This window comes from Pezoporus occidentalis, unplaced genomic scaffold, assembly GCF_034315485.1.
Source record: "Pezoporus occidentalis ecotype Australia unplaced genomic scaffold, CSIRO_AGI_Poc_V1 ctg138, whole genome shotgun sequence".
Classification (NCBI taxonomy): Eukaryota; Metazoa; Chordata; class Aves; order Psittaciformes; family Psittacidae; genus Pezoporus; species Pezoporus occidentalis.
Genome location: NW_026913188.1, coordinates 361,475 through 378,303, shown reverse-complemented (window position 1 = coordinate 378,303; position 16,829 = coordinate 361,475). Strand labels below are relative to the sequence as shown.

General features: G+C 62.0%; 1 protein-coding gene and 1 non-coding gene across 3 annotated transcripts in view; both read right to left on the bottom strand.

Annotated features, from left to right (window-relative positions):
- The window catches only part of FLNC (filamin C), a 38,815-nt gene extending 27,733 nt beyond the window's left edge, over positions 1 to 11,082 (bottom strand). For both annotated transcript variants that reach the window (XM_062609442.1, XM_062609443.1), the window contains exons 1-10: positions 9,513 to 11,082; positions 6,787 to 7,035; positions 6,327 to 6,424; positions 5,802 to 5,952; positions 4,803 to 4,921; positions 4,634 to 4,711; positions 3,721 to 3,883; positions 2,711 to 2,911; positions 1,617 to 1,754; positions 779 to 905 (exon numbers count right to left, since the gene is read on the bottom strand). In XM_062609442.1, coding sequence (XP_062465426.1) covers positions 779 to 905; positions 1,617 to 1,754; positions 2,711 to 2,911; positions 3,721 to 3,883; positions 4,634 to 4,711; positions 4,803 to 4,921; positions 5,802 to 5,952; positions 6,327 to 6,424; positions 6,787 to 7,035; positions 9,513 to 9,849 — 1,661 coding nt within the window. In that variant the 5' untranslated portion in view covers positions 9,850 to 11,082. The remainder of the gene's footprint in view (positions 1 to 778; positions 906 to 1,616; positions 1,755 to 2,710; positions 2,912 to 3,720; positions 3,884 to 4,633; positions 4,712 to 4,802; positions 4,922 to 5,801; positions 5,953 to 6,326; positions 6,425 to 6,786; positions 7,036 to 9,512) is intronic.
- Positions 11,083 to 15,783: 4,701 nt separating this feature from the next.
- Positions 15,784 to 15,855, bottom strand: TRNAP-AGG (transfer RNA proline (anticodon AGG)). The gene has a single exon. It is a non-coding gene; the product is annotated as a tRNA-Pro (tRNA).
- Positions 15,856 to 16,829: the final 974 nt, after the last annotated feature.

Here is a 16,829-nt window from a genome sequence, read left to right as displayed (position 1 = left end):
ACACATCGTGTGTCATACATGTCACACATCACATGTCACACATGTCACATGTCATACATGTCACACATGTCACACGTGTCATACATGCCACACATCACATGTCACATGTCATACATGTCACACATCACATGGCACGTGTCATACATGTCACACGTCTCATACATGTCACACATCGCATGTCACGTGTCATACATGTCACATGTCATAGATGTCACACATCGCATGTCACATGTCATACATGTCACACGTGTCATACATGTCACACCTCACGTGTCATACATGTCACGTGTCATACATATCAGATGCATCATGTCACACATCGCATGTCACGTGTCATACATCGCATGTCACATGTGTCATACATAGCACACATGTCATACATAATCACACATTACATGTCACATGTGTCATACATGTCACACACCACATCACATCACACATGTCACGCATGGCCTCATGCAGCCCTTGCACACCCAGCACACCCCACATGCCCCTTGTGCACCCCACTCATTCCTTATGCACTCCTCACCCCTTGCACATACTGCAACCCCCTGCGCCTACCACATGGCCCATGCACGCCCTTTACACACCCCTCATGCCCCCCACTTGCTCCTTGTGCGCCCCCTCACACCCCCCTTGCACCTATAACAACCCCTCGTTCCGATCACACACCCCTTGCACACCCCCCCATGCACACCCGCCCGCCCCCGGGGTTGACCCACGGACGGGGATGTCCCATGGGCGGGGGGTGACCCACGGATAGGGGGTGCTGACTGACCTGCGGGGGATGGCGTAGCCCCCCCAGGTAATGGCCACCTGGTACTTGCCGGGCACCAAGGGGCGATACTCGCACTCGTAGACGCCGTCACCCACGTCCCGCACCGTCACCGGCTCCTCCGTGCCCTCTGCGGGGGAACGGGAGTCAGTGGGGGCACCCCCATGGGGCACCCCACAGGGGGCCCACATGGGGGATCCAATTACACAGCCCTGATGGGCACCCACTGAGGTGTCCACCAACCACCGCGTGCATGAGGACCCCACAGTGATGGACCCCACCCTGGGCACCCCTATGAGCCCTCCCAGCCGTGCACCCCACTATGGGCACTCCCAAATATGCACCCATCCCACCCATGGGCACCTCCATGGCGATTCCCAACCATGGGCACCCCAATACTGGTCCCAAACCACGTATATCCCTCCATTGGGACTTCCCAGTGATGGACACCCCAACCCCAAATCTGGACACCCCTATGGACCCCACCAACCATGAACCCACCTGCGGGACCCCTATAGCCCCACAGCCATGGCCCCTCTCAAAAACCCCCCTATCATGAACCACCCATGGGATACCCCAACTAGGGGCACCCCCAAGACACCCCCCAACCATGTGCATCCATCCCATGGGCACCCATATTGCCCACAGCCATGAACTATGGATGCCTCCACCAGTCATGGACCCCCAACCGTGCACCCACCCCACAGGCACCTCCAAAGCACCTCAGCCATGCACCCACCACCCGTGGGCACCTCTGTTGCCCCCAGCCATTAACCATGGGTACCACCCAACCATGAACACCCCCATGTGTCCCCCGCCATGGGTGCCCCCCATCACTCACTGGGCCCCTTGACGACCACGCGCAGGTCCCCGGTGCCGGCACCCTTGGTGTGCACCTTGAAATCGGCCACTTCCTGCACCCGAACCCCCTTGGGCTGCAGCCCCCGGCCCGTGGCGCGGCACGCGGATGGGGTGCACGCTGCGGGGGCGCAGGAGACATGGAACAACATGGAATGACATGGAATAGCACAGAACAATGGGGGGTGATGCGGAGTGACGTGGCACCAAATGATGCAGCATGATGCACGATGACGTGGGATAACATGGCACCGAATGACGTGGAATGACATAGCATGACATGGCACAGAATGATAGGGGATGGCATGGAGTGACATGGAATGACACGGGATGACATGGCACCCTCAGCACCCACACCACCTGGGAGCCTGGGAAGGGCTATGCGACACCGGGGTAGGAGCATGGGGGACACTCTAGGGACATACGAGATCCATGGGGACACCCTGAGCCATAAGGGTGCTGTTAGGGACACCCCGGTGACACCCTGTGCACAAACAGATCCCATGGGAACAGCCTGGGCACAGAGGGGTGATACCCGGGGACAGGGGTGTGGGGATAAGGGACCCACAGGGACACCCAGGGCCACCTTGGAACCATGAGGACAACCTGAGGACAACGGGGTGCCCTGGGGCCATCTTAGGGCATAAGGGACCCATAGGGACACCCTAGGGATAGAAGGGTGCTATGGGGTCTCTAGCTGCTTTAGGGATTCATGGGGACACCCTGGGGCTTTAGAGACCCACAGGGACACCCTAAGGACAAGAAGGTGCCATGGGATCTTCAGCAGCATGAGACCCATGGGGACACCATAGGGACATAAAGATGCTATAGGGATTCCCAGGGGACACCATGGGAACCAGTGGGTGCCATGGGGCACTCTGTGGACATAAAGGTGCTATGAGGTCCCCAAGTACTTAAGGGTGCCATGGGGACACCCTAGGGCACAAGGGACCCATGGGGACGCCCTGGGGACATGAAGATGCTATAGGGTCCCCAAAGGCATAAGGGCACCTTGGGGACAGCCTGGACCCATGGGGACACGTGGTGAGACGATGGGGACCCTGGGCCAGGTCTCACCTTCAGCCACGTGGACGCTGAAGGGGCTCTTGGGGATGTTGGAGCCGGCGAAGGTGACGCAGACGGTGTGAGTGCCCTCCAGCACGGGCCGGTACGTGCAGCGGAAGATGTTGTCCCCCTTGTCCTCCAGCATCACCTCCACCGTGTCCCGCCGGCCCTGGGGGTCCACGATCACCACCCCGACATCCCCTGGGCCAGCACCTGCGCCGCAGGGACACGCTCAGACATTGCCACGGCACCAGTGCCACCGGGAGAGCATGGGCTCAGAGCCACGGGGACATGCAGTGGCCATGGCACCACAAGGACATGGTCCCAAGTGTCACCATGAGGACATGGTCCCAAGTGTCACCATGAGGACATGGTCCGGGAGCCACTAAGCCTTCCATGACCATGTTATCATGAAGACATGGCCTCAGTGCCACCAGGCCATGCCATGTCCATGGCACCCTGAGGACGTAGTCTCAAGTGCCACTAATCCACACCATTTCTCATGCCACCACGAGGATACAGCACCAGAACCACCAGGCTATGCCACAGCCATGTCGTCACAAGGACATGGCCTTAGTGCCACCCAGCACCTCCATGGCCACACCATCACAAAGGCATAGTCCCAAGTGCCACTAAGCCGTGCCATGGCCACACCACCGAGGGAAGAGGGCACCCAAGCCACCATGCCATGGGCTGGGCCACCACATGGCCATGGCCTTAGTGGCACCCAGCACCACCAAGAGGACACGTCCCTCCAGCCACCAGGTCATGCCATGGCCATGGCATCATGAGGACATGTCCCCATGGCACCATGAAGATGTGGCCCCACAGACACCAGGCTACACCACGGCCATGCCACCGTGAGAAACAGAGCCATCAGCCATCCCATGGCCACGGCACCATGGGGACACGGCTTCGGTGCCACCCAGCACCACCACGTCCATGGCACCAGGAGGACACGGGCTCGATGCCACCAGCCCCGCCATGCCCACAGCGCCAGGAGGCCCAAGCTCAGCACCCACCCGCGGTGTAGATGTCGAAGTAGGTGGGTTTGTTGGCCACGTTGCCGGTGGGCTCCAGGCCGGGGCCGCGTGCCGTCACCTTGCCCGCGTCGCCCAACGCCATGGCCACGGAGACCCCAAAGGGGCTCCTGTCGATGTTCTGCCCCGCGAACAGCACCGTCACCTGCAGTGGGGAGGCACGGAGGTCAGGGTGCCCTCGACTGGCACCATGGGGGGACACAATGGGAACCCCGGTTCCATGTGCTGAGGGGTGGCCCCAGCACTGACACCCAAAGGTGCCTTCATGGACACTAATGGGAACCCCAAGGGACACCCCTATTGCATTGTCCCCTCATGGACCCCCATGAAACCACCCAGGACCCTTCAGTATGGCCCTCAGGGAGCCGCAAAAGTCCCCTCAGGGTTCCCCTATTGCAATATCCCCCCCCAGAGACCCCCAAAGGCCCTCCACTGGACCTTAATGGGACTCTAAAGGTTCCCCTATTGCAATGCCCTCCCCCAGCAACCCCCAAAGACCCTTCAATGGACCCTAATGGGTCCCCCAACGGTCTCCCCAAGGTTCTCCTATTGCAATGTCTCCCCAAGGATCCCCCCGAAGGCCCCCAGTGGACACCCAGAGACCCTAATGGGACCCCAGGGGAATCCCCAGTGCAATACCCAAGGGGATCCCTAATAGGGTCCTTATGCCACCCACCCAGAGACCCCCCAAAACCCCCCAATGGACCCTAATGGAACCCTCTAGTGGTCTCCCCAAGGTCTCCCTATTGCAATGCCCCCCCCCCCCGCAACCCCCGCAACCCCCAATAGACCTTAGTGTGACCCCAAAGGAACCAGTGCAATACACAAGAGAGATCCTAACTAGGTCCATATGCCCCCCGCCCATAGACCCCCAGCACCCATGGGTGCCCCTCACCTTGTGCATCCCAGCCACCTTGGGCACATACGTGACGCTGTACGTCCTCTTCTTGTCGTTGTTGGGCACCACCTTGGCCTGGGCAAGGGGGGGATCGCAGAACAGGGGTGATGAGACCTGGGTACCCAGTGGGGGGGGAAGGGGGGGGCACCCCAGGGGTACCCCTTACCTCCTCGGTGTGGCCTTCAGGGTCCTCCACGTAGACCAGGACCTCACCGACACCAGCGTCCAGGGTCTCCACCGTGAAGTGCGCCGGCTGCAGCACCACGTTCCCCTGCGGCTCGATGCCTACGGCGCCAGGGGGGAGTCAGGGGGGGCCCACAGGGACCCAGGGTGGGTGCCAGCACCAGGGGCACCCATGGACATCAATGGATTGGGGTGGTGTAGGGGGGGCAGAGGGACCGGGGCAGCCTGGGGATCCAAGGGGGTCACTGGGTATGGGGGGGACCCTGGTTACCAAACAGGGGGGGTCTCTGGGTATGGATGGTACTTTGGGATGTCACTGGGCATAGACAGGACCTTAGAGTTCTTTGGGGTGTCCCTGCACATGGGGGGGACCCTGGGGCGGTCTAAGGGTGTCCCAGGGTATGGGTGGCATTTTGGGGGACCCTGGGGTGTCCCCACATGTGGGTGGCACCCTAAGGGGTGCAAGAGTGTCATTGGAGGACCCTGGGGTGCTCCTGCTCATTGGGGGGGGGGGCCTGGGGTACCCCTTGGGTATCCATGGGTATAGATGGCACCTTGGGGTATCCCTGGTCATGGTGGGGACCCCGGGCATAGGTGGCACCTTGTGTGATCCTGGGGTGTCAATGGGCACGTAGGACCCTGGGGAGACCCAAGGGTTGTCCCTTGGGTACCCTTGGGTATAGGTGACACTTAGGGGTGTCCTTGAGTGTGGGTGGCACCATGGGGGACCCTGGGGTGCCCCCGGCTTGGGTGATACCTTGGGTGTCAAGGAAAAGGTCCCTGTTCTTGGAGTTCCCCATCCCACATCACCCCACACCCCCTCTTCATGTCCCCCTGTATCCCCTTGTTTCCCCCCGTGTCCCTATGTCCCCACCAGTGTCCCCCCTCTCCCCATGTTTTCCCCCCGGATTCCCTTGTGTCCCTATGTGTATGTGTGTTCCCAATGTCCCACCCAGTGCCCCCCATGTCCCCATTCCCATACCGGGCCCATATGCACGGGCACGAGCGGGCTGGGGCTGCCGTGGCCTGAGGGGCGCCCCGGGCTTGAGCTTGGCCTTGGGGAACTGGGACAGGTAGGTCATGACCGAGTGCTCGTCCACGTTGGGGTCCACGATCTCCTCGGGGGCGATCACCTGGGGGCACCCAACAGCACCCGTCAGAGCGCCTGGGGCACACAGCGACCTCTATGGGGACCCCCTGCACCACCCTCCCCAGCAGCACCCACCCAGGGGTGGTTTGTGTCATGGGGCACCCCAAGGGACCACTCTGCACCCCCCAGGGCCCCCCTAAGCCCACGGGCACCCCCCCATACCCAGGGACAACCTGAGGACCCTCCTGTACTCACAGGGACCCTCCATGCCCATAGATCCCCCCATGGAACCCCAATGATTGGGGACCCCAACACCCAGAGACACCCCCGGGGACCCCCCAGTTCCCCATGATGGGACTCCCCAGCACCCCCTGCCCCATGCCATGGGGACACCAGTGCCCCCAGTACCCCCCGCACCTGGGGCACCCCGAGCCAATCGTCCGCCTGCTGCATGGCCTCGCGCGCGTTCTGCACCGGCTGGTTCGGGTCCCAGCTCTCCCAGTCTGGGCACAGGCCTGCGAAAAGGGGGGGGTCAGCACCACAGGGACACCCCCAGAGCTCTCCAGTGTCCTCCTCACCCCTAAGGTGCTCCCCAAGACCCCTTTACACACCCCAGCCACCCCCCAAGCCCCATCTGCCCCCAATCAGACCCACCTAATACCCCCAAAGACCCCTCTAAACCCCCCCAAGACGCCTCTGAGCCCCCGATACACCCCAAGACACATCTAAGACGCCCACAAAGATCCTTCTAAGCACCCCTCATCTAAGACTCCTCTACCCACCCCAAGACCCTCCTAAGCCCCCTCTGCCACCCCTCTAAGACCCTCCCCAGCCCCACCTGCCCCCCATAGCCCCCCATGCCCCCGTGGCCGCTGACCGGGCGCGCAGTTGTCCACCAGCGCTCCCAGCGCCTTCCCGTCCTGCCAGTCCCGGTGGAAGTTGGTGATGGGCAACTGCGGGACCTTGTGCTGGATCCAGCCCAGCAGCCGCTGCTTCGGCGTCTGCCGCCGCGCCTCCTCCTCCTCCTCGTCCTCCCACATGGGCATGGAGATGGAGTAGTGCAGGATCAGCGTCCACACCAGCCCCAGGATCAGCTTCAGGTTCCCGTCCACGATCGCTTTGCTGTCTGTAGGGCGGGGGAGCCGTCACCCACCGGACACCCCCATCGCCGGCATCGGGGCGCCCCACACCGTGGGAACACCCCAAGACAGCAGGGCAGGGGGGTACGGTTACCCCATTGCAGCGGGAGGAGGGGGGCACCCCAAAACCATGGGGACACCCTGAGTCCATGGAGCAGGGACCTGACACCATGGGGGCACCCCGAAACCATAGGGCAGGGGCTGACAGACCATCGTCAGCACGGGGACACCCCGAAAGCATAGGGTAGGGACCTGACACCACACCACCGTCATCGGGGCACTCCAAACCATGGGGAAGGTACCTGGCACCATGGGGACACCCCAAAACTATGGGAACACCCAAAATCCCTGGGGAAAGGGACCCTGAACCCTTTGGGACACCCTAAAACCATGGGACAGGGGCCCTGACACTATGAGGATACCCCAACACCATGGGACAAGGATGAGGGGTTCCTGTGACCCTGGGACACCCCAAAACCATGATGGGGACATCAAAAAACCCTGCGACAAGAATATGGGGTCCCACCACCCTGGGGCAGCCCAGAACATGGGAAAGGGTCCCTGTCACCCTCGTATGAGGCTGCGGACACCCCAAAACCCCCAAGGCAAGTATGGGGGCCCCTGCCACCTTGGAGACACCCCTAGAACACGGGCAGGGGTGCCTGCCACCCCAATACCAAGAGGGGGACACCCCAATACCCCCCCCACTGCTCCCCTGTCTCAGCAGAGCACCCCACAGCACCCCGACCCCCAGACCCCCAAAATCCCACCAGACAGTGCTGGGGGGGGGGGGGGTGACGGGGGGGGGGGTCACACCCTGACAGCACCATGGGGGTCCCCCCACAAAGCACCGTCACAACAGCTTGGGGGAGCTCTAAACCCCCCAGCACCATGGGGATCGCCATCAAAGCACCGTGGGGGCCCCTTGGCCCCTCCCCCAGCACCTTAGGGTTCCCCCCCATACCACTATGGGGGTCCCATGACCTCCCATAGGCTCGGGGGTCCCCCCACAAGGCACATTGGGGGTCTCCCTGCGGTGCCCCCGCAGCACCCTGGGGACCCCTGACCCTTGCGAGGGGTCCCTGGATGGGGAAACTGAGGCATTGGGGGGGGGGGGTGAACAGAGGGTGGGGGAGGGGAGCCCCAGGCATTCCGCCCCTCCCCCCCTCCAGCCCTGCGCGCGGACCCCGCGTACCGGCCCCTCCCCCTCCTCCACAGCCCCTCCCCCCAGCCCCCCCCCATCAGCGATCGTGTTTCGGGCACGAACCCGCTGCAGATGCGGCCCCCCCCAACATCTGGGCACGAGGGGGGGGGGAGGGGGGAGTGTGCAAGGGGGGGCACGAGTGAGTGTGCAAGGGGGGGGGGTGTGAAATCGTCACCCCCCATGAGCAGGTGGGTGGGAGGTGAGGGTGCAAACGGGCGTGCAAGGGCCCTGCACACGAGGTGAGCGTGCAAGGGGTGAACCCACCAGCGCAGGCCCCGAGCTCAGCGCGGCCGCCCCTTGCGTGGCCCCTTTGCACACTCACCCCCGGCTCCGTTTGTGCTTGCTCTTTGCTCTTGCACGCTCAGCATCACCCCTGGCCTCGCACACTCACCCTTCATTTCACCCCATCACCCGCACACACTCACCCCTCACTGCCTCTCGGCCATCACTCCCACCCTTGCACACTCACCCTTCTGCCACCCCTACCCTTGCACACTCACTCCACCCCAAACCCCTCACCTTTGTACACTCACCCCTCTTAACCCCTCCATCACTTCTACCCCTGCGCGCTCACCCCTCATTTCACCCCACCACACTCACACTCACCCTTCTATCACCTCTGCCTTTGCACACTCACCCTTCATTCCCACACCACCCCAACGCTTGCACACTCACCCCACACTCTCACTCCTCTGCCAACACCATCTCCTCTACCCTTACACAACCACCCCTTCCCTTGCACACTTATCCCTCACTCCACCCCATCACCTTCACACACTCACCCGTCATTCCCACTTGTCCATCAGCCCTGGCCTTGCACACTCACCCTCACCCCTTACTCCCACTCTTTCATCACCCTTATACTCGCACACTCACTCCCACATCACCCCAACCCTCACACACTCCCCCTTCACTCCCACTCACCATCACCCCCCCTTGCACGCTCACTCTTGTCCATCACCCCAACCCTTCACTCTCACCCTTACCCTTCTATCACCCCTTTCGCACTCACCCTTTACTCCCTCTTATCCGTTATCCCTTCCCTCACACACCCACCCTTCACTCCCAAATCACCCCTTCCCTTGCACACTCATCCCTCATTCCACCCCATCACCCTCACACGCTCACCCTTCACTCCCTCTTATCCATCACCCCAACCCGTGCTCACTCACCTTTCTATCATCACCCCCCTTTCACACTCACCCTCACTCCATCCAAACCCTCTCTCCCATCCCCATCTCACCCCCGTCGCACGCTCACCGATGGACACCAGCTTGATGTGCTCCCGCTCCAGGAACTCGAGGGCCACGGAGACGTTCTCCAGCTTCATCTGTCGGAAGTTGGGGCGCGGGTGGTACTTGCGGCCCATCTTCTTCTGGCTGAGCACCTCGAGCAGCGCGATGAGGCGCAGCCCGTCGCTCAGGTCCCGCTGCAGGTCCCCGATGCGCTTGTGCACGCACTTGAGGTGCTCGTTGCACCAGCGCGTGAACGTGTTCTGCTGGATCTTCTTCCACGGCGCATCCTCCGCCAGGTCCTTCTCGGTGGCCGGCAGCTCCTCGGGCTCCTCGCCCGGCTGAGCCTCCAGTGTGGAGTTCATGCTGCTGGCGATGGGGGGCCTGGGGGTGATGGGGTGGTGCTGAGGCCCAAATGGGGGAGGCTTGGGTTGGGTGTTGGGGTCCTTATGGGGGTGCTGAGGGAGGGTCAGTGTCCCAGGAGAGGGTCCTGGGTGGGTGATGGGGGTCCTGTATGGGTAACAAGGTCCTGGGTGATGGTTCTAGGTTGATATTGGGGTCCTTATGGAGGTCCTGGCTGTGTATCGGGGTCCTTATAGTAGTTTTGGGTTGGTATCAGTGTCCTTAGCGGGGTACTGGGTGGGTATGAGGGTCCTTATGGGGACCCTTATGGGTATCAGGGTCTTTATGGGGGCCCTGGGTGGGTATCAAGATCCTTATAGAGATCCTGGGTGGGTATTGGGATCCTTATGGGGGGATTGGGTGGGTATCGGGGTCCTTATGGGGGTCCTAGGAGAGGATCAATGTCTGCGGGGAGGACCAAATGGGGCCCTGGGTTAGTACCTGTGTCCTGTGGGGGGTCCTGGGTTGGTTTCGGTGTCCTGTGTGTGAGGCCCAAATAGGGGTCCTGGATCAGTACTGGGGTCCCGGGTTGGGGGTCAGTGTCCTGGGTGGCGGTTCCAAGTTGGTGGCCCAAATGAGGGTCCCGGATGAGAAGCCGAAGGAGGGATCCCGGATCAGTATCAGGGTCGTGGGTCAGTACCCGTGTCCTTGGGGGGGGGGGGGGGTCCCAAATCAGTGCCGGTGTCCCAGGTGGAGGTCCCGGATCAGTGCCAGTATCCTGGATGAGGGCCCTGGATCTGTATCGGTGTCCTGTGGGGGGTCCCAAGTCAGTCCCAGTGCCGGGAGAGGGGTCCCGGATCACCCCCGGTGTCCTGAAGGAGTCCTGGGCCAGTCCCAGTATCCCAGCTGGGGGGCTCCCTCCTCAATCCCGGCGTCCCGATGAAGGTCCCGTCTCAATCCCGATATCCCGACTGGGAGGGTCCCGGCTCGATCCCGGTGTCCCGGTTGGGGGGGGGGGTGTCACGGGCGGGTCCCGGTTCCCGGCTCAGTCCCGGTGCCGGGGGCGGTTGTCCTGGGGCAATCCCGGCGCGAGTTCCCGGTAGCGGAGCTGGTTCCCAGTGGGAGCAGGGTCCGGTCTGATCCCGCTCTGTTCGCGGTCGGTTCGCAGCCGGAGCGGGGCTCAGTGGGATCCCGGCCGCAGCAAGAGCGAGGTCCGGTCGGTTCCCGGTGCGTTCCCGGTCGGAGCAGGGTCCGTGTGTCCGGTGTGTCCCGGGGGGCGGCGGCTTTAAGCGCTGCCCCGGCCCGCCCCGCATGGGCCGGCCCGGGGGGGCGGGAGTGACCGCACCCGCTATTTATAGCCCTGCCGCACCCCCCTGGGCCCGCACCCTCAAACCAGCACCAACCGGCACCGGTACCCCCAAACCCCAGACACCGGCACCCCCAAACACCGACACCCCCAGACACCGGCACCCACAGACACCGGCACCCCCAAACGCCAACACCCCAAACACCAGCTCCTCCAAAATCTGTCAAGCTGAAACACCGGTAACCCCAAACTTTGGCACCCCCGTACCCCGAAACCCCCGTGCCCTGAAACACCAACACCCCAAACTCCAGCACCGCAATAGCCCAGACACCCCAACACCCCATTATCCCGATCTACCCGTAGCCTGACACCCCAAAACCCAGCACCCTGATACACGGGTACCACTCTGGGTGCCCCAACACCCCAGCACCCAAGGAACCCCAATAACCAGCACCCCGATACCTGGCACCCCAATATCCTATTACCCTAGCTATTAGGCACCAGGGCACCCCAATACCTGGCACCCTGAGCACCCCAATACATGGCACCCAGCACCCCAATACCCCAGCACCCTGACACCTCTGGCACCAGGGCACCCCAATACCTGGCACCCAATACCCCGGGGCCCCTTGAGCACCCCCTTATCTGCCACCCAGCACCCCAATACCATGAGCACCCCAATGCACCCCAGCACCATTCACACTCCAAACCTCCCCCCAGGAAACTCACTCACTCTGGACCCCCTAAAGCCTGCTGGGCTCCCCCAGTGCCCCCCAACATCTTGGTGCCCCCCCCTTTGGTGCTTGTTTAAGGGGGACACACTTGGGTGAGTGCCCAGTGCTCCACATCCGGGTCCTTCATGGGGGGTGATCTGGGGGGGGGATGATATCAGCTTCCCCCCAGTTCCGGTGTGTCACCAGCCCTGGAAGCTTCCAGTGGGTGCAGGGGGAGCACCCATGGGTGGTGATGGGGGGGGGGGGGTTCAGGAGTTGGGGTCCTCCCCATGGCACCCCCCCACTTTGTGACTCAGTTTCCCTGGGGGGGGGCACCCTGCAGTGATGGGGGGTGACAAAGAGGGTGACAAAGGGGGTGACAAAGCAGGGGGTGGCTGGGAGGGGGCACGGTCCCTGGCGCCTGCGCCAGCACCTATAAATAACCCATGGAGTCACAGCCACGCACCCGGCACCCAAAATACCCGGGGAGGGGGGGGACAAGTCCTGGCTGGGGGGGGTCACACACACACACACAGACACATTGGGGTGCACTCATGGGTGACACCCCCATCCCAAGGACAGGGAACGGTGTATAGGGTTCAGGGTGCTCCACTGGGGGGCAGTGGGATGGGAGGTGGCCAGTTGCTCCAATGCTTCAGGAAGAGGAAGATGATGGTGGAGGCCATGATGAAGAGGGTGGGGGGCTTGAGGCTGATGGTGCTGTCTTGGGGAGGGACAGGGACAGGGTCCATGATACCACACACGGTGGCTCCCCCAAACCCCTGTGTGCCCCCCCCCCCCACCCCCCGTACCTGGCCCAGGGTCCCCTCGTGGTTGGGGTCAGCGAAGTCGATGGAGTCATCGAAGCAGGGGGAGACGCTGAAGGGGTTCTGGCCCCTGGGGCACCTGCAGGGGGCAGGAGGTGGGGGACAGATGCAGGCATGTGGGGACATGGGGACACCAGCAGGACTGGGGCACTGGGACATGGCCAGGGGACAATGGGGACATGGCCATGGGGCAGAGGGAAATGACTGGGGAGTACTGGGGACATGGACAAGGGGACACTGGGGACAATGGGGACATGGCCATGGGGGCAATTACAGGGACAAGGGGTACCTGGCCATGGGTACAGGGGGGACATTGCCAGGGGGCATAGGGGATATGGACAAGGGGACAAAGGGGACATGGCCATGGGAACAGGAGCCATTGGGACACGGTCATGGGGACGGGGGCGGGGGAACATGGGCTGGTGGGACATGGCCTGAGGGCAGTGGGGATGTGAATGGGGCCATACCCAGGAGGGAACAACCATGGGGCCATGTAGGTCCTGGGGGGTCCCATGGGGTCTGTGGGTCCAGTGAGTTCGATGGGTGCTGTGGGTGGTACCGGTGGCAGCAGACGTGGTGGCAGTGCTGAAGCTGCCCTCCCCTGGGCAGGGTGCTGGGGCAGAGCTGCAGCGCACAGGGCTCCTTCTCCAGGTTCCTGCGGCACCGGCGGCAGCACCAGCTCCTCTGCACGGCCCATGAGGCACACCTCAGCCCCACAGCACACACCTCAGCCCCACAGCACCCACCTCAGCCCCACAGCACCCACCTCAGCCCCACAGCACCCACCTCAGCCCCACAGCACCCACCTCAGCCCTACAGCAGCCCCATGGCACCCACCCCATGGCATCAGCCCCGCCATGGCAAACACCCCCTGTACCACAATGTCCACCACCCCACCACCCCATGTCCACCACTGCCCCGTGCCATGCCCACCACCCCATGAGCACCATCCCACCACAGCTACCGCTCACCACACCATGCCCACCACCCATCCCACTGCCCCACGTTCACCATCCCGTTGCTCAATGACCACGTTCTCACCATGGCCACCATCCCACCACGCCATGCCCACCATCCATCCCGCTATGGCAACCTTCACACCCCACAGTGCCCCCCATTGCTCCTCGCGCGGGGCTGAGATCCCGTCCCACAGTGCCTGCAGGCTCTCTGGGAGCACTGCTACTGACACCGCATAGCTCTGCATGGCACCCACCTCGGGTACCTGCAGCACCCATAGACCTGCTGAACTCAGTGTCCCTGGCACTGGCACCAGCACTGATACCAGCCTATGGGTGCCCCTCCTTTGGGTGACCAACCCTGGGGTGCCCACAGCGCCTACAGTCCCACTGGGAACAGCGTCATCAACAGGGGATGGACATGGGGACCAGCACCCACCCACGGGGACATCCTCGGGGGGGACCAGCCCTGTGGGGTACCCGCAGCACCTGCAGGTCCGCTGCGCACAGCATCACCAACAGGGTCACCATCACCAGCCCTGTGGGTGCCCCTGTTTAGGGTGACCAGCCTTGGGGAGACCAGTCCTGGGGTGACTTTTACCCTGAGGTTGCCAATACCTATGGGTACCCCTCTTTGGGGTGCCCATCATTGAGATGTCTATCCATAAAGGATGCCAATATTATGGGTGACCCTCTTTGGGGTGTCCCTCCTTGGGGTGACCACCCCTTGGGTGACCAGCAATGAGGTGACCATTGTTGATGTGCCGTCCTTATGGGGTGCCAATAGTAATGGGTGCCCCACTTTAGGGTGCTCATCCCTGAGGTGCTGGTACCAATGGGTGCCCATCTTTGGGGTGCCAGGCCTAGGGGTGTCAATACCTATGGGTGCCCTTCTTTGGTGTTCCACTTCTTATGCTGTAGCCTTCCTTATGGTTGTCCCAAGTATTGATGCTCATCCTTATGGGATGTCCCTCACCCTGGGGGTGCCAGTACCTGGGAGTACCTCTCTTTGGGGTGCCCCTCCTTATGGGTTTCCCTGTTTAGGGTGACCAGCCTTGGGGAGACCAGTCCTGGGGTGACCTTTACCCTGAGGCTGCCAATACCTATGGGTGCCCTTCTTTGGGGTGCCCATCATTGAGGTGCTCATCCTTATTGGGTGCTCCTGCTTAGGATGCCCATTGTGGAGGGTGCCCGCTCCCATGGGTGTCCGTTTTAGGGGGTACCCATTTGGGGGTGCCCTCCCTGGGTGGGGGTCCCACTGCAGCACTTACTGCCCATGGACGGGGACTCTTTGAGCTCCATGCCCACCCCCCCGCCCGCAGACCGGGTGTTCCTAAGTCATGGGGGACTGACCCAGTACAGCCCAGTACAGCCCAGTATGACTCATTACAGCCCTATATGACCCAGTACAACCCGTATGACCCACTCCAACCTAGTATAGCCCAGTCCAACCCAACGCAATATGGTACAACCCGGTGCAGTCCAGTCCTGTATAACCAAGTACAGCCCAGTACAGTGTGTTTTGGTACAGTACAACCAGACCTGACCCAGTACAGACCAGTACAGACCAGTACAGCCTGGGACAGCCCAGTATGTCCCAGTAAAGCCCAGTAAAGCCTGGTATTCTCTAGTACAGCTCTGTACAGTATGGTTTGGTACAGTACAATACAACCAGACCTGACCCAGTACAGCCCGCTATGACCCAGTCCAGCCCAGTCAGACCAGTACAGTATGGTACAGCCCAGTACAACCCAGCACAGCATGGTTTGGTACAGTACAACCAGCACTGACCCAGTACAGCCCAGTATGACACAGTATGGTCCAGTATAGCCTGGTCCAGTATGGTACAGTCCAGTACACTCCAGTACAGCGTGGTACATCCCAGTAGACTCCAGTACAGCCCAGTACAGCATAATACAGTATGGTTTGGTACGGTGCAGCACAACCACCACCCCACTTCTCTGCACCAGCCTTTATATGAACCCCCAAGCCCGGGGGGAGCGGGGTGGGGGGGGGAGCCCAAACGCCCTTAATCCCCCCGCTAAGAGGCTTGTGCTCATGCTTCCTGCCCCACTGAGGCCCCACGGCGAGGGAGGGACAGGAAGTGGGGTGCATGAAGGGGGGCGGAGGGGGGAGAAGGAGAAGAAAAAGATGTGGGCTCGTCCGGGATTTGAACCCGGGACCTCTCGCACCCTAAGCGAGAATCATACCCCTAGACCAACGAGCCGCTATGTGGGAGTGCGGCGCGGCTGCGTGCTGCGGGGGGGGAACGAGAAACACCCGCATGGCGGGGACACCCCTGAACGTGAATCCCAAATGAACCCCCAATGAACCCCAAATGAGCACACACCCCTGCAGGGAACCCCAAAGTGACCCCTAAAAGGGCACCCCAAAATGAACACACAGACCCGGCAGTGCAGCCCTAAAGTGACCCCCCCCAAAAAGTGCACCCCAAAGTCATCCCCCCATCAATGCATCCCCCCGTAATGCATCCCCGATAGTGCACTCCTCAGCGCTGCACCCCCAAAGTGAATAAACAGCCATGCATCCTCGGCCCTGCACCCCAAAGTGATGCCCCCTGAAATGCACCCCCAATCGTGCACACCCAGCAGTGCACCCCCAAAGTGATCCCCAGCCATGAGCTCTTCAGCAATGCACTCCCTAGAAGTGCACCCCCAAAGTGAATGCTCCCCTGCAGTGCACCCCCAAAGTAACCCCCAACTATGCACCTCCAAAGTGCCCCCTCATTAATCCCTCCCCCAGGGTCCTCTCCACCTCTACCCATCCCCTTGGGGCTCTAGGACCACCCTGAGGTTGCCCATGGTCCCACACTGGGGGCACCCCATCACCCCTTCTCCCCCCAAGTCACCCCTGACCAACATCACCCACCTTGGGGTCCCTGCTGTGTCCCTGGGGTGTGAGTGCCCCAGACTCCTCCTTTACTCCCCAAATCCCCTTTACTCCCCCCAAACCCTTTTTTACTCCGCCTTTACCCCCCAAAATCCCTCGGGAGCCCCACAATCGCCTCAGCCCGGGTTAAGGAGCAGGATTAGGACCTGAGCCGGGCTTAGCCCCTCCTAATCCCCAAGTTTGCCCCTGGCTGAAGCCCTGATCCCTCCTCAGCCCATAAGCGGCTTTGGGACAAGGGTATATGAGAAGGGGAGGGCTGGGACCCCCAAGCCCCCCCCCCCTTCAGCCACC